Here is a 23,437-nt window from a genome sequence, read left to right as displayed (position 1 = left end):
AGACAATAGATATAATAAATGTTAGAAAAGAAAGTTTTACTTTTGTCAATTAAAGCAGTATCTCTTTCTCCTCTCAAACAGGTAATGTCAAAGTTATTATGTGGGACCAGACTTAGAGCCATTCTTTAAATATGTTAAATAGGAGTGTTTAATGGCTCGGAATGTGGGATAAATATAGTTATCAGAAGCTACATCACTATGGATAAAAAATAAGAGGTGTGAAAATTTGATAAAGGAATATACTTCGTCTCATTACATTAGTAGAAATCTCATCTCTAAACTAAAGGAGAAGAAAGGGAGGTACAGTTTCTGTGCCCTCTGGAAAAGTATTGTGGTTTTCTTTATCTCCTTCTTGTGAAATAAAAGTCACAGAAACTTCTTTGGAGCTAGTTGCTAATAGCTCCTCACTATATTATTACAAAAATGTGGAGAGAATTAGAGGAGAATCCTATTTTTAAAAGCTGAAGGCCAGGGGCGGTGGCTCACGCCTGTAATCCCAGCACTTTGGGAGGCCGAGGTGGGTGGATCATGAGGTCAGGAGATTGAGACCATCCTGGCTAACACGATGAAACCCCGTCTCTACTAAAAATACAAAAAAATTAGCCGGGCGTGGTGGCGGGCGCCTGTAGTCCCAGCTACTCCGGAGGCTGAGGCAGCAGAATGGCGTGAACCCAGGAGGCGGAGCTTGCAGTGAGCCGAGATCACGCCACTGCACTCCAGCCAGGGCGACAGAGCAAGACTCGTCTCAAAAAAAAGAAAAAAAAAAAAGAGCTGAAGCAGGCAGATCACTTGAGGTCAGGAGTTCAAGACCAGCCTGACCAGCGTGGTGAAACCCCATCTCTACTAAAAAATACAAAAATTAGGCCTGGTGGTGGACGCCTGTAATCCCAGCTACTCGAGAGGCTGAGGCAGGAGACTCACTTGTACCTGGGAGGCAGAGGTTGCAGTGAACCAAGATTGTGCCACTGCACTCCAGCCTGGGCACCAGAGAAAAACTCCGTCTCCAAAAAAAAAAAAAAAAAAAACTCTCATTAGATACCTCCTGGATGATGTACATATTTTATTTTTCATAAAAAGCTGTGTGCTTATTCACATACCAAGATATCCCTCCTGTGTTTGCACTTCTAGGAATACATTTTTGTTTCCCTGCTTAACTGGATCTTACTTGTCTTGTGTGTCTGGCATAGTTCCTGACACAGTTTGATAAATTAACTAATCTATAATGGCAGAGTCTTTTTTAAAGGTTTTTTAAAAAAGTAGTTTCTGGAATTGCTTAAGTGCATCTCTGTTCCAGGGAAGTGAGATGATGAACTCACTTCTGATGATTGTTAATGATATCTAAAAACTGTAACAATACGGATTACAAGACTTTTTAAAAAAATTCCTAAAATAATTCTGAGAATAGTTTCAGTGTGAGAGTTCCAAAAGTGTTTTAGGAGATAGTAGCATCTTCATTACACAAATGTGGATTCCCAAGATAACCACTTTGAAGGACAGTACTGATTTGGATATCTCAGTAGGGGATGTGTGTTGAAAATTCATTTTTAACACTTTATAGTCTCAGAATGATGGAGCAGTTTCTTAGCCACACATATCTTTGGGCAAATTACTTCTGTGTGCCTCAGTTTTCTCATCTATAAAATGGGAGTAATAATTTCAAAATACCTACTTCAAAAGATTAGGCTGAGGATTAAAGAGATTAATCTGTATGTAAAGCATTTAGAATAGTGTCTAGCACCTGGCAGAAAGAGCTCCATGTAAGTGTTAGCTATTATTCTCCTCAGCTCATATTTTCATATGAAATACTCTGACATATTTTGGTTTTCTTATTGTATTATAGAGTAAAACCTTGCTACTAGCTTTAATTAACAAAGCTAATTTGTCTTTTCTATATTTTCAAAGGAAAATTACTCAAACAGCTTTGAAATTTCTGGGTCGTGCTATGTTCTTTTCAATGGGATTTATAGTTTCTGTAAAAGGAAGGATTGCAAGTCCTTTGGAAGCACCAGTTTTTGTTGCTGCCCCTCATTCAACATTCTTTGATGGAATTGCCTGTGTTGTAGCTGGGTTACCTTCTATGGTATCTCGAAATGAGAATGCACAAGTCCCTCTGATTGGCAGTAAGTACTTGTAAGGTAATGTAGATAAAATATTTTCATGCTTATGCTTTAAATTAAAATAATCATATATAGTTTATTGATAAACTTTTTAAAAAGTTTAAACATTTCAAACGTATTTACTTTATTGTAATAAGTTACTACATGGAAATAGTATATTTATGAAAAAAGATTAGACTTCCCTTTTATAGCTTCATAACTCTTTAAAACTTTTCATCACTATATCATTATGTCTTTCTGTTCTTGTATATAGCCAGAAAGACTAGTTTTCAGGTACTACTCATGCTTGATTTGAGAGAATTTAACCCATGTTTGATTTGAGAGAATTTAACCCATGTTTGATTTGAGAGAATCTGTGAAAACACAGGTATATGCTGTTTCATGAATTTATCTTCAGGATGTTAGGCTGCTAAATGCAGTAAGTGATTTCTCCTCACTCTGTTTTCTTCATTATTGCCCTCCAAATCTCCATGAGGGACCTATGTGTAGCTCTTTGAAAATTATGATGTGGAACAATAGGTACTTCCTGCCATAAAAAATAATGACGCAAGTGAAGTGTTTTTCCTACCACATGCTTTGGTCTCCCTCAAGAATTGTCTCCAAGTAACTACTCCCTGTTGTCCCAAGGTTATTGCAAACATCAGATGATGAGAGAGTGTGAAAGTTCCCTGATGTTGCCTCAGTGCTCTGGAAAAGTAATAGTAGTTCTTGCAGCTTTGTCATTCAGCTAAGACACTTTTTTTTTTTTTTTTTTTTTAATGTAACTTCCATGCTTTGTGTAATGTGGCTTTTTCCTGAAAAATTGTGTAGCAATAGATTTTTGGTAAATTGAAGTTGATTTTTCATGTGCTAGGAAACTATTTCAAAAAAATGTTGTGCTGAAAATTGCAGTATTATGAGTAATGGTTACTCCTACTTATGTGTACTATGAATTCACTTTTCAAGGTATTCCTAAAGTAAAACAATAATCTTGTAGCATATTCCAAAGGTTTAATGTCAACTGAGGAAGAAGACCTTTAGGAGACCTTTAGGGAGAAAATTATATTTGCTTTCTTTTGTATTTTTGCTGCTTACTTCTGTTAAATTAATAAAATGTTTTTAGTTGTAAATATCCACTTCTCCTTTCAAAATTAGAAGCTAAGTTCTAATAAATTGTTTTTGAATGGTTCTCTTTGATTTGCTCATTTAAATTTTCCGTACAATGTGTTATATATCCAGCATTATTGCTGTGGTTGCTTTAGCAAAAAAATGGCTTGCCTGTGACTTTTCATTTGTTTTAAAGGAATGTTACGGGCTGTGCAACCAATTTTGGTGTCCCGTGTAGATCCGGATTCCCGAAAAAACACAATAAATGAAATAATAAAGCGAACAACATCAGGAGGAGAATGGCCCCAGGTAAAACATGGTAGATGTTAATTTAAACATATTGGGAGTTTGTTAATTGTGTGTCTGTAGACTTATTCATTTGGATCCACAGATATTGCTATCTGTGGACACCTATACTAGGTATCTTTAGCGTAATAAGTGCAGAATAAATACAGTAGCAAGTATTAAGAAGTCCTCTTCCCCATGAGATACTCCATGGAATTAAATGTATCATTCTTTTTTATTCTCCAAACTCTTTGAAGCAATTTTCTCTTTGTGTTATAAAAATTTGATTCTCTAACTCTAAATTTAATTACCACTTTAAAGATGAGATAGGAAATACCTTAGTATCTATTACCATTATACTAAAGTATCTCCTATTTCATGTTTTAGAAGCTTAATTATATAAGCTCAGTTATACTCAATATTGTGGTGGGTAATTGATTAAGATCTTTAATCTCACCTGAGGTATATTTAGATAGTGCTTTTCAGTTCAAGGGGCATATCAAAATCACCTGTAGAACTGTTTTTCAAACTTTACCATCTCACCACCCCCTTCCCTTGAATGCGGGGGTTGAGGGGGGTAACATTTACTGCAAAATAAGCCAAGGGTGATTCTAATAGGAACCCCTTTATCTTTGCCCAGTTGAAAACAACTCATCTCTAGCAGACTAATAGTCCTACAGTTATCTGGCCACACATGATGACATGAAGATGTTAAAGTCCAAGAGAAAGTATGTGACCAAACAGGTTGTTTTAGAAACTAAGGCATGGAAGGAATGATTAAAAAGAGGATTGAGAATAGGCGGCATTGGGAGTAGGGTTTGATTTTTCTCTGTGGATCCAAAGAATATATCTAGCAGTGGTAGGTGGGAGATAACAAATAGATAAATTTCAGCTCATTTTGCTCATCTTGAGGAAGAACTTTCTGTCCAGAAGTGGAATGGTCTGATGTGGAATCCTTTTCTAGAATTTTCAGGCATTGGCTGAACTACCACTATTGTAGAAAGAATTAAAGCATTAGAGATGCTAGGTGACTTTTATGGCCCCTTCCAGCTCTGAGATTTTACAATTCACTGTATATCCATTAACTGTTAGTAGTTTAGTTGTTGAATTTTCACTGAATAAAATATATTTGATATTGTATCCCATTGTTATAGGAAACCCACTTTTAAATTGGAAAATGGAATTATATCTATTCATAATTTTTATTTTATAAATAACCTGTTATTGTGGCAATGTAGCCCAATAATGTTTTCCCTATCTAATTATCATAAAAACACTTTGCTAACTGCTGTGAGTGCAGGATTTTACTTTATTTTATTCACTTAGCAATTTATTCATGGCTAAATTTTAAAAGCATCAGAAAATTAAGTTGCTATTTTACTTAGTTAATGGGGAAGCTAACATGCTGCTTATCTTTTACTTTGAAAACATGAAGAAGTATGTTAAAAACTAAAAACACTGCCTCAAAAAGAAAAAAAAGATATTAAGTTGTATTCCACATGTCAACTAATTCAAGTACACATAAAGCACATTGTACACATATCTTTTTTCCTTTGTCCTCAAGACATGCCTGAACTATATGTTGTGGGGGTAAATATTAATGGGAAAACTGAAACAAAATTGGAAATTATTTGGTTAAGCATATATAGCAGAAGAAAGAATTTAATGTAGCCTACTGCACACTTTGACCATGAATTATGCTCTACATCTTTTAAGTTTATTCAGATCATTAGTTTTATCATTAAGAGACATTTGTTAAAACTTAAATCCATTTTCTAATTAAATTAATAGACAACACTTTCTTTACAAGAAAATTGAATAATCTGATGGTAGCTTTCATTAGAATCAAGTGTTAGCCTTTTATTTCATTTTTGTTTTTGAAGCATTGGCAGCTGTTTGTGAAGTCATAAGAAAGCAAGTAAAGAGGTAATTTATTAATTAGATTGAAATATTAAATCTATTCCTTTTTTCCCAAGATACTAGTTTTTCCAGAAGGTACTTGTACTAATCGTTCCTGTTTGATTACTTTTAAACCAGGTGAGAAAAATTAAATTATGTATTCTAACAAAGTAATGTGGAAGATTTCGCAAATGATTTTATAGAAATACACAAAATAACTCTTGAGCTTGCTCTGAACAATTTTTTCTTTTCTGATTGCAACTTTTTAACACTGTGGATCCACAGAACTTACTGCTTTGCTTTCTCTTTTGGTGTCATAATTCCTCTCCCCTTGGAGTGTCCACTCCATGCATGTATGCTTAGGATGTGTGGCTGTGTGTATGTTTGGGAACCCTCACAGACACGTGAGGTTCTATGCCATCAAGTAGAAAACCTATCTCATTATCATTATAATGTCTTCAGTTGCTTTCTGAGGTTCATTTCTTTTTTAACATTAGAAGTCAGTGAATGCAGCTTTCATTATAATTTGTAATACTTTAAAATGTTTTAAAAAATTTAAAAAATTCTGTTGAGTATTAACACTTGGAAAATGAAAAAAAGTGGAGAAATACATCAGTGAATAAACAAATATTTTAAGTGGCATAGGCACAGTATTTAATATTTTGCTTCAGTAGTTCTTAATTCAAAAAAAAATCCCTCATTTTGGTAAGTACTAGGGATTTATCAACATTTAGCAAACGATTTCTGTTATACATACGCTTAAAATATTCAGTCTATTTATACTATTTATTAATTTTGTCTTTATCATAAAACTTTTATTCACATAAAAACACATTATAAAATTTCAACATGGTTGCAGGAGCCTTCATTCCAGGAGTTCCAGTGCAGCCAGTCCTCCTCAGATACCCAAACAAGCTGGTAAGCATAGTATTTCACCACAGGAAGAATTTCAGTATTCCAAGTAGCACAGATTCTCTGGAACCCCTTTTAATATATAAATAAGGCTGTGAACAGATAAATGGTGGAAGCAAATGGGAGAGCTCATTCTGCTCACCACATCTAGTTTTTAAAATTTTGCAAGATAGGCACATATCCATTGATACTAATATTAAATATTATTTTGCTATTACTGAACTTCAGGAAGATATTTTCTTAGCCTCTACTCTGTTGTCACCATGTTGGTGTGATTAATTCCCAGATTAGGGTCTCATTAGAATGAATAGTTACAAATTTGTGATTTTCATTAACTCTAGAAGGAAATTTTTCTTGATTCAGTGTTCATTGCTATTGAAGAAGTATTGAAATAGCAGGATAAATATGGAAGAGGCTTGGTCTTTCATTATTGCCTCAGTACTTACTAATTGTGTGAGCCTTGGTAATAAGTAGCTTAATTAAATAAGAAAACACCTGAGAAAACTTAACATCTTTTTTTGTTTGTTTTTTGGGTTTTTTTGTTTTTTTGAGACAGTCTTGCTCTGTTATCCAGGCTGGAGTACAATGGTGCGATCTTGGCTCACTATAACCTCCACTTCCTGGGTTCAAGTGATTCTCTCTCCTTTCTCAGCCTCCCGAGTAGTGGGGATTACAGGCGTGTGCCACCATGCCCAGCTAATTTTTGAATTTTTAATAGATACAGAGCTTCACCATGTTGGCCAGGCTGGTCTTGAACTCCTGACCTCAAGTGATCCACCTGTCTTGGCCTCTCAAAGTGCTGGGATTACAGGCATAAGCCACCACGCCTGGCCTAACTTAACATCTTATATAAAGTCCAGAGTTGATTCAGGAAGTAGTCTCTTCTGTTCCAGTTGGATACATTGTTGTCTTCTAGATATTGATTGTACCACCATTTTCCTAGAGAAAGATTTTTGAGGGAATGTTTTGGTTCTGAGAGGAACTTTCTTTATGAGAGAATTTATATTAAAAGCCAGGATATAATTATTAGTTATCTCTACTATGTAAGTTTAAGGGTTATTGATCAAATCAGTTTTGTATTTAGAGGCTGGTTTTTCAACCTTGGACATCTATGGTTAAAAAAAGAATTAAAATCTATAAAACTTTTATTCATTGTACTTCTGCCTATAGGTTTGATTTATTGTATTCCTATTATTTTATTTCCCCTAAATAAGCTTTTTTTTTGAAAACTGATATATTCTGAGTTTTTTGTAAGCAAATTAATTATCCAGATATATTCATATTAGGAGAAAACTGGCTAAGCATGTAAAATAGTTTTTAAAAAATTAGAGCAAGTCATTTCATCAAAAGTTGTTGACATTAGGATGATCTTTGCTATGCAGATATGTAATCCAAGAATTCATAGGTCAGTTTACTGTTCTTTAATAATAATGTATTTATTTTACTTCTCAACATGTTGCTTTTAGTTTCAGAAAAAAATAAATGAATCCCCATATTAAAATAAGATCTTTATTTTATTTAGTGTTTTTCCTCCAGACTAACAGCTAAAATAATTTTGTTATTATAGGATACTGTGACCTGGACATGGCAAGGATATACATTGTAAGTCACTTATGTCCATTATTAGTTTATATACATTTTATTTTAGTGAAGAAAAAGAAAGATCATTTATTCATTCTTTTAAAAAGTGCTATTTTAAATTCTTATTATATTTAAAAACATAAAGATTTCTGATCAGAGCCCTAAGTCTTATAACTGATAAGTCTCTGTAGAGAGCATCACTGTCTTGCACTATCTTGACCACTAACCCCTCAAGTCCCTTGTATGCAAAATTCTAGTCATCTGTCTCATTCAAATGGGTCTCAAGTGTTTGTCTGCTAGTTTGTAAGTGACCTAGTTTGCATCATAGTTAGCTTTAATTTTGCAGTTTTATTTCCATTGCAGATTTGGCATTATCCAATGTCTCTATCCTTACTTACTATGTTGGTTTAACCCATTCAGAAAAATTTAGTCATATGGCCTGAAATAGCTATGATGTGTCTGATATGAGTTGAAAAAATAGCTAACCAAGATTTCAGTTCTGTTGTTGCATTTGAAAAGCATTGGAATCAGCAGTTTCTATAAGCGCTTTACTTAAGAGAGAAGAGGAATACAGTTTCATTATTAAGCAAGCTGATGTGAAGTAGGCCTTTACAAAGAACAGAACATGTAGAAACTTGGTTTCTCTCAAGATCGTTTGTTTAGTTCCCTTTGAATAAGTGAGCCTGTTTAAATTTTGGTGAGAGTCATATGAAACACCTGGATTTGAAGACTTCCTTTAGGGTCTTACCCAGTTTTCATATTGTTAAGCACAAAGCTCAGATAACATTGTTGATGGATAGGTGACAATCACTTGGAAATATTTAAGGAAATCATCAGTTGTCTTACACATTGTAGGCTTTTTATAGATACCTTCAGCGTAATCCAGCCAACTTCTGAAATCAAAACTGTGTAATTTCTCCACTTTGTATATATATACATTGCTTTGAAATAATAAATTTAAATCAGAATATGTAACTGATGGGACAATAGAATAAATATTAACACATATGAAACATTTATATTCTTGTTATGCTCCGGTCCTTGATAATTAAAGATAAGCAAATAACACCAAAAATAAAGAACATAAATTGTAAAGGATATCTAAACAGCATATTATCTTTTACTTACCAAGAAATCAATTTATTCATTTAACTAAAATACATGTTTCATGCCATTACTTATTTTGAATTCCTGGTTGCTTTTAGACATGGGATAATTGGGAGAAACAGGTAGTATGAAAGTATTTGGGAAAACAAAGTGCCTTAACAATGGATGCGTAGCATACTTCCACTTCCTGAGGTGTGCCATCCTTTGGGCCTTTACAGGTTAAGTTCCTTACAGAGATAGTGATGTGGCCAACAAGACTTTTTTTGGTTGCCTAGCAGTCCAGATTAATGTGGTGATCAAATAGGAGAAAGCTTTTCTAGAAGAGTAACTGAGAATAGAAAATATAATAGACAGGTTTAGTTAATCTAGCCTTCTCAACTGAGAAGTATGTGAGAAGAGGAAAAGGAAATTAGGAGAAAGAATTCAGGAATGAAAGGGAGAAGAAATATTTCAAAAGTCAAAAAATTTTCAGGACTTTTAAACAAACACAGAATCTTTAAAAGGCACAGCTTTGTGTTGTTCAAATGTCACATTGCACCTATCTATTGCAAATCTCACGTCCACTTTTGTCTTCTCATCTACTTAATATTGTTAGCACTGTGTCTGTTACTTCTAAATCTGTTTTCTCAATTGCCCTTGCTCAAAGTGCTACTCCAGATACGGATTCTAAGAAACAGATTTTATACCAAAACAAATATCCCAAGGGAAAGGAGACTTGGAATAAACTTAGAGAAGTTTTGTATCAGTCTAAGAAGTATTTGGTCTGTCTGTAGGGTGGACAAGACAGGTTAGATTTTATGTGTGGTTTCATATTTTGTACAGTATTCAGAATTTTCAGAATAGAATATGCATCTATTAAAGTAATTGAATTCTACAGCTCCATTTAAATAATTAAAAACAATTTATGCAAGATAGTGTGGATTGACTTTAGAGTTTATAGATAGTAAAAAATATTTTTCTTTCAAATGGAAGACTTGTGAACTGACACATTAACAATTTATAATTAATTATGAAAGTGATATATCTACTTTCTAAATTCTTTCTTTTAACTAAATTCTTAAGCTCCTAAATTCCTTAAATAAGTCGCCTCAGGTAATTTTTACAGATAAATTATATTTTAATTTCTTAACAGTGAAAGGAGATTGGTTGGTTCTTTTCTTAAATGTGTAGTTTAATCCATTCTGCCTGGTTTCTGGGTCAATTGTCTAATGAGACTAAACTAAAAATCCAGTAGAAATCTTATCCAGAGGGTCTAAATATGTACTGGAAAGCTATAAGTAGGAACAGCTATTTCAAACATTTTCTTTGAGAGGGTTGCTTAACTAGTTTGAAGACAGCCTTTGACTGCCTTTACAATGAAATTTGAAACTTTCCAGATTTCCTCATAACTAGAACATTTATTAATAACTGGGACAATTTTGATAAAGCTTCCGCTTTTACAGAAAGGCCCATTGATTTAATGTCAAAAAAGAGTTCAGAAATGTAATGATCTACCTAGGAGTTTTCTTATAAACACATTTACGTACCTTAAAATGTGGCCTTGGGTATATTCTCTAGGGACTTGGGCCTTTGAGTCTGTGTTGTCAAGGAAACTTCAAATTTGTGGTTTAGTCTGTTGAGCTGAGGGTCTGACTCAAATACGTATTAGGTATTCATTTGGTGATTTAACTTTTGAATAATAATTGTCAAGAATACTTGTCTAAGCTGGGCACAGTGGTTCACACCTGTAGTCTCAGCTACTTGGAGGCTGAAGTGGGAGGCTCACCTGAGCCCAAGAGGTTGAGGCTGCAGTGAGCCTTGATTATGCCACTGTACTCCAGACTGAGTGACAGAGTAAGACCCTGTCTCAAAAAAAAAAAAAAAAAGATTAGTTGTCTAGGCCCAAAAAGTGTTATAGCTGCAGTGTAGCATTTATAAATGCAAAATATATATGAAGTGTGATGTGGGGGTATTTGTGTATAAAGAAATGGTTGTTGAATAATGTAAGGTGATACTTGCATTACTGTATAAAAATAGCCTTTTCTTTTTTCTCTTCAGCATTCAGCTTTGCATGCTTACTTTCTGCCAGCTCTTCACAAAGGTAGAAGTTGAGGTAAGTCATTCAAAATGTAGCCTTGGAACTTGAGATTTGGCCTTGCCTTTAATTTTGAACTTCTAGTCTAGAGAGACCAGATATAAAGGTCCATCACCCATAACATAAACCCTGGTGTTTTACAAATTGTGTATATAAACCTAGCCTGTCAGTCAGATTTAGCCCTTGAAATCATGTTAGAAAACACCTCTAGATTCTGAAACATGTAACCACCCCACCCTGGCTGGCCAGAGGGGCATCACCTTGCTCTCATCTTTTTACTCCTTTAATGCTGACACCTGCCAAATTGAATGATGTATTTTCACATCCTGACAAAAGGAGCTGACCATAGCTGATAGAGACCCATACCTCTTTAAAGAAAATATTTTATGAAAGCTAAGAGATGCTACTTGGGGTCAAGGGGAGAGACATAGAGGTCAGAAGACTTCACTGTGAAATCACCCTGCACATGAAAAGTCCAAGGAAATTCTGTCCGAGAGGCAGCACGTATTATCATTCACAGGACAGTCTTTTGGTTTGAGTTACAGTGGCAGGTAGTGAGAGAGGAGTTATTATAACATTCTGAAAATTTCCACCAGGTTTTTAAGGCTCTAAAGGTTGGTTCCAGAGCTGTTCTTAGTTTCTAGATATGATGTAGAATGGACCCCTGAATTCAGAATCCAGTGAGTTTTAGCAATACCCTCAGGTAGTCTCTGAAGAGAGACGGTTTGATCATGGGTCTCCTGGATTTTCTAAATGCATCCATGGATTGTGTAATGAAAACCTTAAGTTTGCCTGTGTCATACAGAGTTCTGAGTGGGGTCTAGTGCCTAAGTGACAGGACTGTGGAATTTAATTCACAAGAATACTATTTTGCTCTGTTGGATAGCTCAGTGATTTGGCCATTTAGAGATTGTTAGCAATACCAAATGATTTAGGAGGGCAAATTACATTTCAGAATGAGTTTAGTGAAATTTTCTTGAGATTTGCATGTTTTCTGCCTGTCTTGAAAATATCTGTTTATTAATTATATTTCACACCTCCCCACTTTTAAAACCAGCTCAGTATCTCTCACTGTGGCCAAAAAACAAACAAACAAACAAACAAACAAACAAACAGAAAACAAAACACACACTTGTTCTTAGGTTTTTCTTAGAGGTTCCTGGGGAACAAAAACTAGTAAGTTTAGAAAGTATCAAGGTAAAGAAAATGAATTTTTTTTTTCTCAAGACTACTCAGTGCCTTTGAAATGTCTGACTTACAGAACCTTTTTCTCTGGATATTTCCCGGAACCAGGGTTCTATAGAATACACTTCAGGAAGCCATATATCATAATATTTCTAAATACTCTGAGCACTGCTCTTGCTTTTTCAATAGCTGCTAAGGTAGTCTAGGCCTGTTTTACTTTTCTTAAAAAAAAAAAGAAAACTCATACTTTAAAAAAGCCATGCTATCTTCTCTGCAAGATATTGTCTCTTCCTCTCAATGCACCCCTCTGTAGCTAAAACAAGATCTAGCAGCACATACAGAAATGTACACAAAGCTGTCTTTTTTGCCGTAGCATGTCAGTGGTCAAACTGCATTACAACAGAGGTATTCAGAGTCCTCTTTTTGTTTTTTTGTCATGACCATTATTACCACATTTCCTTTCTATGTCATGGCTTTCTTTTTTTTTTCTTTCTTAAAAAAAAAAAAATTACAATATTTGCATTCTCCAGCCAGTTCTGAGACCTGTTTGGATCATATTTTTCTGGCAAAGAAAAAAAATGTATTATTTGTTCCGTAACTTCACAAATAAAATGACTTTCAGCTGCTTGAGAATAGCCGCATCGACAGAGATTTGATGAATTAGAATTGCGGTGCAGAACAAGAGGATGGGAATTTGTGGACTTCAAATTTAGTACAGATATTCTTATTTTAATTACTTTTACTTTAAATTTATGACTCCCCCTTTCACCCAGGTGACTCCTGAATACTTTATGATATTTTAATATTTTAATACTCACTGTTGGATTTAACCGAAATGTATCCCAGCAGCCCTTCAGACACTAAGTATACCATGCCCTGGCTTGAAGCTCGGTAAGAGCTGGGCCATCTCTGAGGTTCCAGCTTTTCCACTATGTCTGACGAGGCCCGGCCTGAGATTGGTTTGTGGTCTCAGTACATTTAGTTGCTCCAGTTTCAATTGTTTTGGTTGTTCTCAAGTAACCCCCTTTTTTCTTTTTCTTTAAAATTGATGGAAATCCTTGCTAGTATCTTATTTTAAACATGGTTTTGGGACTTCTTGAATATTAGGTAAACCTAATGTAAGATGTATTATTCAAGAATATGGTATTAATTTTATGGTTTTTCAAATGAACTTTGAATGAATTATTAAAGTGCCCTTTTAGACACTCTTGCTTTTGTGAGTCACATGACACCCCATTATGTTGACTGCCATATCCTTTAGTTTCACACGTTTCCCCTCAGTAATGGTGACTACCGAACTCTTTAATTACCAAAATCATTAGATATCTAAGATGTAATGAATCTAATATTTAGGAATATTTTCTTACCACCTCTTCCCAGCCCTCTCTGCTTCCCAACATAGAAACATACAGTGTTTTTGAAAAGGTTATTATATTCTCGACTCTTGGATCTTAAAAATATAGTTAGTTCTAAACCGCATGTCCTGTGTAACTGTTCTGCTGGCATCCTTGAGCAATGATGAAGACGTCTGTCTACAGTATGGTTCTACTAAAAGCTATTCTTTGAATTGTAATGTGGCATAATGGGTGTTCTTAAAGTATCTTTTAGTCATACTTTTATTAACCAGCTACTTCACAAGTATACGTTTATAAGGATATGGCTTAGGGCATAGGGAATAAAATAGCTAGTAGGAAACATTGCAAAATGTGACATGAATTAAGAGTCTGCTAGTTTATCTCATGAGAGAGAATACATGCTAAGTCACACTATAAAGCACTAAGTGGGCCTCTGCTAGTTTATGAATGGAAACAAGTCATTTACATTGACTGTGCAGTCAGTTTCCTTCATAGGCTATATCTCAGTTTGTATTCAAAGCATGTTGACTTTAGAAGCCATCTAGTATATATTATAGATACATAAAAATTGTCTGTAGTGGGCATATTAAACATATAATAAGTCCCCCCTTATCTGTAGGGGATATGTTCCAAGACCCCCCGTGAATGCCTGAAACTGCAGAAAGTACCAAACCCTATATATACTCACTTTTTTCCTAAACATACATACCTCTGATAAAATGTAATTTATAAAATAGGCACAATAAGAGATTAACAGTGATAACTAATAATTAAATAGAACAGTTATAACAATATAGATAAGAGTTGAATGTGAACGTGGTCTTTCTCTTTCTCTCTGTCAAAATCTCATTGTACTATACTCATCCCTCTTCTCCTTGTGATGAAGAAAGGGTAGAGCAGGATGGCATGAAATTTCATCACCCTACTCAGAATGGCATGCAATTTAAACTTATGAATTGTTTATTTCCAGACTTTTTCATGTAATGTGTTTGGACCATGGTTGACTGTTGGTAACTAAAACCACAGAAAGTAAAATCCCAGATAAGGGACACTACTGTATTTTCATTAGGAAAATTCATTTACAAAGCTTATAGTGAGCTTATAGTAGCTAGTTTTAGGCCTAAAATGCTCTGTGATGGGCAATTCATTTCCTTAAAATAATAGAAAGGTTTTTTTTATTTAGAAAGAATTTCTGATTTAGGGAAAGATTGCAATTAATGATGAGTATTATGATCAACAGCTACATGCATATATCACTTTTAAGATCTATAGAGAGTTAATTACTTAGGGAGGATTCAAAGACATTTATATAGTTTATTTAAGTATCCAAATGCACTACAATTATTTGTAGTTTTTAATCTAAAATAAGCCTTTTAGGAAACCTCAATCACACAGCTACACACACACACACACACACACGCACACACACACACCCTATATTTATACTTGTTCTAACAAAGCTAATTTCTTCTGGAACCTGGTAAAATTCTGGAATGTGTGAATACTAATAGAGATATAAAAAGGGTATTAACTAGAGTTTTTGTTCTAATCCTGTTACTACCTACCTGTATGTGCTTGAGAAAATGAAACCTTTCTAAGCCTGTGTTCTCACTGACAAAAATGGGGATAATGACACCTAATTTATAGAGTTTTGAGGAGTAATAAGGTTACTTATGTGCTGGCACATAGTAAGTGTTCAGTAAGCACTAACTTTTACTTTCTGTCTCATCTGGATGTTTCTGTTCTTTTGGGAAGGAAGCAGCAAGCATTGTTTATAAATATCTTCCTTATTTTGCATTTTTTCTCTTCGAAGATTTAAAAGAATTATAGAAAGAACTAGAACTGCACATTTGTTAAGATTGTCCTTTTAAAATTCTTTTCTGTTTGTTGCAAGGAAAAAATAAAAGATTGATTATAGTGTCATAATTCCTCAATCTTCCTCATCATTTTTTTTTTAGTAGAAAGGAATGTGCTTGATGTGGTCAAGAAAAAATGAATAAACTAGCTTTAGTGATACGGAGCATTTATGTAAGTGACTGGCTTTGGTTGATGGATGTCTTAAATAGTAGGCTGAAGAATTTTGTATCTTGCTTGTATGCAATTTAAGGACCAAGAGGAAGTGGGGGACTCTGGGACCAAAAGCACAAACAAGAGATGTTAATCTGAGAAACATGTCACTTAGTCTGCTCCTCATCTGGGACAGGATGGTGCAAAGTTAAGTATGGTGAAGGTACAGAGAATACTGTATTTGAAAGGAGAGGGGAGTGGAGATATGAAGCCAGTTTCAGGTGCAAAAGAAGGGAGTAAGTTTACGTAAGCTGTCTTCTTTATAAAGTTGAAAGTGAAATGCCATTTGTCCAGGGAGAGTGAGGTAAAAGTGGAATTGCAACTTGAAAAGCATGGAACATATTTAACATTTTTAGCATCTCTCAGTGGTCCCTAACAGGAATATGAAGGCAAGATCAGGAGAGGTGGCTGAGGATGTGTGATTGGCACTGTGGGCATGGCAGAAGTGAAAGATTCTAAGTAACAGGTCATACAGAAGTATCTGACTCCCAAGTCCAGTGTAGATAGGCAGGGAGATGTTGCCAGAGGGAGTGGAATGATTAAAGAGGGATGATTAGATCCAGATGTGACCATTAGGTTGTCATGGTCTATGCAAGACCAGATTAGGGGAGAAATAAACACTAATGGATAATGAGGGGAAACTGATTGAAGAACTTATCAGAAATTAGAGTCATAAGTTTGTTTCCATGGCTGAAGTAGAGTCTAGAAGAATATCTGTGGCCAAGATGTCAAGTGAGTCGTCAATGTGAGTACTGAGGATACTGAGAAAAGATGAAGTTAGAAAGGAAAACTTCGGGGCTTGAAGTCATTAGGGTATATAGGTGTGTGTTGGGAACCATAATAGTGGCAATCATGTTCCCCTTTCTTTGATTGATTTTCCTTTCCAAATAAAGGATACATTCATACTGTGAGTCTTGAATGACTGTACAAAATGGAAATGTGATATAGAGGGCAAGGTCTTATCCTAGGAGAGGTGACTTTTTATTAGAATTTCCATTGAATTGCTTCTTAGGAGGAATAGGGCCTCCAAGGCCCATGGGTGTCAAATTTAGGATTTTAATTATTTTGTACTCTCAGTGGATCTTAATTCCTCAAGAATAAGATGCCATGCCAATATGAGAGTTATTAAAAATCATTTTATGAAAAATACTACCTGCACTAATAGAAACCAAACCTGTATTTCATTGTATTATGTTTGGTTAACAGTGTAGCAGCAATTTATTTTTCAAGGTTTTCAGTATGTGCTTTTATGACCTACAAATCAAGTGTATTACAAATGTTTGTTTGGCTTCTTTAAAAGATGAAGAATTATATGGCAATTAAAAACTTTAATTTCTTACACTGTTTTGTTAGAGATTTTGTGAACATTAATTTCAACTTACTGTTTTTTTCTTGGATTTTATACTAAGAAAGTTCAAGAAATTTTACTAGATCAGGATGCAGGGAATTTTTAGAAATATTTCTTTGCAAAGATAGTTATTCTAAATATATAAGGATGTGGGGACCTCTGGTGGCTTAGTTTATTTTTCCATCTTAAAAAACAACTATGCAAAATAGAGAGTCACACACAGAATTCCAATGGGAAGGACTTCAGAGATCATTTAGTTAAATGTTTTCATTTGACAGGAGAAGGCACTGAGGCTCCTAAAGGCTAAATGACTTTTCCAGGATCACACGGCAGATCTCAAGCAGCAACCCAGCCCAAGAACTCTTTCTGCAGCTTGCAGCTGCCCCCTTAGAGAGGAAATAATCAGATAAATGTGAAAAGTAAAAATGTCCTATAGCACATTATTCTATAATTCCATACATTTTCTCTTAAAAATGCCACTTGCATCTATGTCATCCTCCACATCCTCACTCCCTCTACTCAAGGTCTTATTGTCTCTCCCACGATTGCAGCTGCTTCCAGACATTCTCCCCACTCTTAGTCTCTTCTTTGATGCATCTACTCCTTACTGCTGAAGTTACCACTCAAAAACTTGGACCTGGTCATGTCATTCCCTTGCTTAAATGTCACCTCTGAGATACCAATGCTCACAGGTTTCTTAATATGATTGACAGGACTTGAAAACAGGTCCATTTGGGGAAAAAATGGTATTTTCAACTACTTTTAGTTACATTCTTTATTTATCAAATGGAAGTGGTGGGATTTACCTCAAGGAATTGTTTAGAGAGTTAATCATATAAAGCCCCTAATATAAAATACCCGGCACACAGTAGATGTTTAATGGATGGTAACTCTTATTGGTGGATTTAGCTCATTGTTTCATAAATTTCTACCCTACTGAATGGAGAGCTTCTTGAGGGCAGGGACTTTGTTGTCATGTTTTTAGGGCTTAGTGCAGCACCTGAGCACCTATTTTGGGGAAAAATTAATGAAATAAAATAATGTATGTAAAACACCTAGCATGATGCCTGGTTTCTAGTTATAATTCAATAAATAGTAACTATTGGCAAAAATCTCACTTATCCTTAAAAAGCCACCATCAGGTATTAGTTCTTCTGTAGAGCACCCTTAACCGAATTAGCTTTCTTGTGTGCACTCTCTCCCTAGGCACCACCTTCCTCTTTGGCTGCATTTCCTTGGCCCCTGACAAAATTAATCCTTTCCTACCTCTTGCTCTCATACTCCAGGAAGGATGGTTAGTGGAGAAAATAAGGTTTTTTTGAATCTGACAAATCTTGGGCTGAATTCTGGCCATGTGACTTGTATGCCTTTAGGTAAGTTAATTAAGCTATTGAGCCCCATCTATAATTGGGGGCAATAGAGATAATGACACTTAGCATATGGGGTTATTAATGTGTTGTTCTATCTTATTAAAATATTGATCTTCTTTAGAGCAGGCAATAGGGTCCTACTAATCTTGCCTGGTATATAGTAGGTGCTGAAAAATATGTAATAACTTGAATATGGCACTAAAACCTTGTTAATGTTAGAAAACCATAAATAAAAGCAAGAACAGTACAATTGAGGCATCACAGAACATCAAGTGGAGAAAAAATACAATTAAAAATGCTAAAGCAAAAAATGGTGGTAAGCAAAAAGCTGTAAAGCCAATACTAAGAGTTTTTTTTAAAAAGCAGAATAAATGACTAAAGTTCAACCGAATAGTAAAAATATGGTTGACATTAGAATAAATAGAGAAGATGAAAGACAAAAAGAAAAGAAAAAAAAAGTTCACATAAAGGGATGGGAGTAGTTGAAAATGCAGCTCGAGGAGAAAGATTTTAGTAGCTATAGCTTTACACTTCCAAAATTCCAGACACTGGCTTGTTTCACCCTCACAGTCACCAGGGAAGTAGTGATCATAGCCCTCTTTTTAGAGTTGAGGAGATGGTTCAGCAAAGTTAAATGACATACTAGTTAACACACAAGCAGACCCAGGGCTTAGAAACAGATCTCCTGAATCCAAGCCCAGTGCCCCACTACCTCATATAAGCTATGTTCTAGAAAGGTAGATGATTTAATATTTTGATAATGTATAAATTAATTTACTTGGCATTTAATGTCTTAGGCTTAAGACATTGTTATAGAAAGGTATATTTGTCTTTCAGTTTATGCCAGTTCAAGTACCAAATGATGAAGAAAAAAATGATCCTGTCCTTTTTGCTAATAAAGTCCGGAATGTAATGGCAGAGTAAGTGTCTATATTTGATTATAATTTGTAAATAATTTGAAAATTATTTGTACATGTTGTTTAACTCGTTTTAAGGATTTTTTTTAACCCCTGAAGGCCTCGTTCCCCAACTCATTTTGATACATAAAATAATGTGCCCAGGGATGAGGTCAGTATAACAATCTATAAATATTTTCCCCAGCTGCATACCACAAATAAGGAAATATGTCTTTACTGGAAAGACTGGGGAGGGTTCAATGACCAGAAAAGACCAGTCAGTGCCTTGCACAGGGTGGATTCTCCTAAGCTGGCCCGCCACTGTCAAATGAGCATTGTGATGATCTCAGTGGTTCCTGACGTGGCCCACCTTCTATTCCTTCGACCTTCATATAGCTGCCCAAGGCTGAGTGTTTCTAAGGTGTTACTGACTGTAGCACCAAAAAGGAGAAAGTTTGCCATGTAAAAAGATGCATAGAAGAGGGAAAAAGTCACCTCTTCATGGATGGCTATAAATTAGGATTTAGAAACTATAAAACATAAGGTTAATATTTTCCTGCACATAAGAGAGTTGTAACTGGCCATTATTCTGATTAGATAAATCAACCCCTATCTTGTAATGAAAGAATGTTTTATACTATACCACCACCCAAGCAGCCTCAGAGCCTTCCAGGTGTGCACCCTCTTCCCACATACCACCTCCGTCATTCCCAGTAGTAAGTTTGGAGCTAATAGACCAGCAGTGTTTATTCTCTTAGTAAAAATTCAATGAGAACTCTGAATTTAGCTTCACAGCTGAATTTAGCTTTATAGCCAGATTTCATATATATAGCCAGCCATGTATATATGTATGTGTATGTGTCTCTATATGTTTTATTCTAATATATGTATCTTAATATTTTTCTGCAGAATAACTATTTTCAAAATAGAATAAATGTTTGGCAAAAAATTTGCTATTAAGTGTATATAGATGTGGTTGTTTTATCTAGTTTCTAGATCAGCTACAAAGTTAGTTTTTATGTTGTTTTCTTCTCTTCCTTTCTTATGTTTTCATGCCAGCTTATATCCAAAAGGTAGAAAGCAAGATAATTATCAGAAATTGAGAGAACTGGGCCGGGCGCGGTGGCTCACACTTGTAATCTCAGCACTTTGTAAGGCCAAGGTGGGTGGATCACAAGGTCAGGAGTTCGAGACCAGCCTGGCCAACATGGTGAAACCCCATCTCTATTAAAAATACAAAAACTAGCCAGGCATTGTGGCATGCACCTGTAATCCCAGCTGCTCAGGAGGCTGAGGCAGGAGAATTGCTGGAACCTGGGAGGCGGAAGTTGCAGTGAGCTGAGTTTTCATGCCACTGTACTCCAGCCTGGGCGACGAGTGAAACTCTGTCTCAAAAAAGAAAAAAAAAAAAATGAGAGAACTTATATCAGATATTTTGGCTTCCCAAATTGTGCTTAGAAACAAGAGAAGGGATTTGTTTAGACAGCCTTTTTCTGAATTCAAAGGTGTGGAAGTAATAATGACTTGTGATAAAGAGTAAGAAAGACCTTGATTAGCTGCACAACCTTGGACAAGTCTCCTCCAAATCCCCTTCTCCTCACATGTGAAATGGGAGTTAAAATCATTGCCTTGTCTTTCTCATGGTTTTGATTATTAGGAGACTCAAGTAGGAAAGTATACGATAAAAGCATTTGAAAACACAAGTACTGTGGTAAGCCCTCAACTTATTTAACATTATCCTTACATCAACTCTATGGTACAAGTAAGAAAGCTGACTCAGGGAGGTGAGTAGTTTGCCCAAAGTCACATTAGGTAGTGACTGTCTGGGCTAGAACTCAAATCCACATTTCCTGTTACCAATGCCCAAGCTCTTAACTATTATACTGTATCATTTATTATTATAAGTCCCAAAATATTTTAAAATTTAATTTTACATCTTATATATTCTTATGCCAAAACACTTATTAATCAAAGAGCTTAGAAAAAAATATTTTAGACAGAAAAATTTGTTGTTGTTGTTGTTTTGAGACAGTCTTGTTCTATCACTCAGGCTGGAGTATAATGGAGCGATCTTGGCTCACTGCAACCTCACCTCCTGGGTTCAAGTGATTCTCCTGCCTCAGCCTCCTGAGTAGCTGAGATTACAGGTGCCCACCATCATGCCCAGCTAATTTTTGTATTTTTAGTAGAGACGGGGTTTCGCAATGTTGGCCAGGCTAGTCTCGAACTCCTGACCTCAGGTGATCCGCCTGCCTTGGCCTCCCAAAGTACTGGTATTACTGGCTTGAGCCACCGCACCCAGCTGAAAAAAATGTTTTATTCTGATTGTATTCATTCAAAATTTAATGTTTCTAGCAATGATTCAACAAAATCCAATACAGTTTAAAGACATAATTTTATGATTTTCACTGAATATTTGTGAATAAAAATTTAGTGAAGAGGAATCTTTATCTCATGTACTGCATGTTTTTTTTGTTTTGTTTTTGTTTTTTGGTATTCAGTGTTTTTCCAGTTCTTATAAATATATATATTTTTTCAAATTTAATTCACTATCATTTAATCTGTGAGTAGTGAAGTAGGAACTAGGAGCTATACTTTCACTTAAGGATGGAGGATGTTTAGGTTTAGAAGAAATATTAACTTATCAATTTGCTTCAGTATTTTTGGAAGATTGCTATGTAGCAAGAAGGTGATCTCTAGCTATAAAAGATGAAAAACATAGACAGCTAGCAATTTGGATAGACTGTTTACTTACACTATATACAAATGCCATTTATATGTTTCTTTTATTTTATTTATTTTTTGATATGGGGTCTCCCTCTGTCACCCAGGCTAGAGTGCAGTGGTGCAATCTCAGCTCACTGCAACCTCTGCCTCCTAGGTTCAAGCGGTTCCCCCGCCTCAGCCTGCTGAGTAGCTGAGACTACAGGTGTGCCACCATCATGCCCGCGTAATTTTTGTATTTTTAGTAGAGATGGGGTTTCGCCATGTTGGCCAGGCTGGTCTCAAACTTCTGGCCTCAAGTGATCTGCCTGTCTTGGCCTCCCAAAGTGCTGGGATTACAGGCGTGAGGCACTGCGTTCAGCTCCATTTATCTGTTTAAACAATACCCTCCACAGGCATTCTCTTTTTGTCCTTACAGTAACCATTTGGAATAAGGACAGTATTCATTCCTATGTACAGATGAGAAAAGTGAGGCTTCATCCACAGCTGGTAAAAAACTCCACTAGGACTCGAACCTAAGTCTTCTAATTACTTTCGATGAGACTGAAGGCAACTATTATCATTATAGTTAAAACACAAAACAAAAATTATCAGCAACACAGACAGAAGCATGTAGATATAAGGAGATTAACCTGATCCTTAGTAAGTCTGCAAAGAAATGGAGAAACATGTCTCTTTGTCAAGAAAAGCGAGAGTTACTGGTTTAAAAAGTAGTAAATACTTTTTCATTTGCTGTTGTTTGGAACCAGTTAAAGCCTAATGAAATATGATTACTTTTTTTAAAAAAAAATGAATTTTAGTTTGCTTCTTAATACTTTCAGAGCTCTGGGAATACCAGTAACAGATCATACCTACGAAGATTGCAGATTGATGATTTCAGCAGGACAGCTAACATTGCCTATGGAAGCTGGGCTGGTGGAATTTACTAAAATTAGCCGGAAATTGAAGTAAGTGTATTTTAAAATGACTGTACTTTCATAAAGTTGTTCAAAGGGGATCTGAAATCCTATCTGTTTATTTTCTCCTGCTCTAGTTCCCACTTGGTGTTTATTAGGAAAGTCGGAGATGTGAATTTATCTCACATTTTATTCATCTACTTTTGCTTTTTCAAGAACAGTTAACTCAGAGATATGTGCATTGGCCACAGGAGGAGACCAAGGGATAATAAATATGGATCCACACAGATCTGCCTCCTTCTTCAGAGGGAGTTAGTGACTCAGAGAAGTTAGTCCTGCCACCTTCTTACAAGGACAGCATCATTAGATGATACTGGCATGTGGTAGTCAAAACTTCACATGTGAAACATGAATTGATTTGTATAGTTGCAATTCTTACCATCACTGAATATTAAATACTTGCCCTAGATCTACCTTTTTTTCTGGATACCTATTTTTTAAAAAAGGCAAAAATTCTTCTTTGTGCTCTTATGAT

The 23,437-nt window shown here is 35.3% G+C and overlaps 1 protein-coding gene across 1 annotated transcript in view; it reads left to right on the top strand.

Moving 5' to 3' along the window:
- The window catches only part of LPCAT2 (lysophosphatidylcholine acyltransferase 2), an 80,535-nt gene that overhangs the window by 18,532 nt on the left and 38,566 nt on the right, over nt 1–23,437 (top strand). The window contains exons 3-10 of the mRNA XM_003916884.5: nt 1,903–2,120; nt 3,400–3,512; nt 5,465–5,525; nt 6,247–6,305; nt 7,867–7,901; nt 11,025–11,079; nt 19,224–19,306; nt 22,828–22,953. Coding sequence (XP_003916933.2) covers nt 1,903–2,120; nt 3,400–3,512; nt 5,465–5,525; nt 6,247–6,305; nt 7,867–7,901; nt 11,025–11,079; nt 19,224–19,306; nt 22,828–22,953 — 750 coding nt within the window. The remainder of the gene's footprint in view (nt 1–1,902; nt 2,121–3,399; nt 3,513–5,464; nt 5,526–6,246; nt 6,306–7,866; nt 7,902–11,024; nt 11,080–19,223; nt 19,307–22,827; nt 22,954–23,437) is intronic.

The sequence above is a fragment of the Papio anubis genome, chromosome 18, assembly GCF_008728515.1.
Source record: "Papio anubis isolate 15944 chromosome 18, Panubis1.0, whole genome shotgun sequence".
Classification (NCBI taxonomy): domain Eukaryota; kingdom Metazoa; phylum Chordata; class Mammalia; order Primates; family Cercopithecidae; genus Papio; species Papio anubis.
This window is presented reverse-complemented; position numbering and strand designations above follow the sequence as displayed.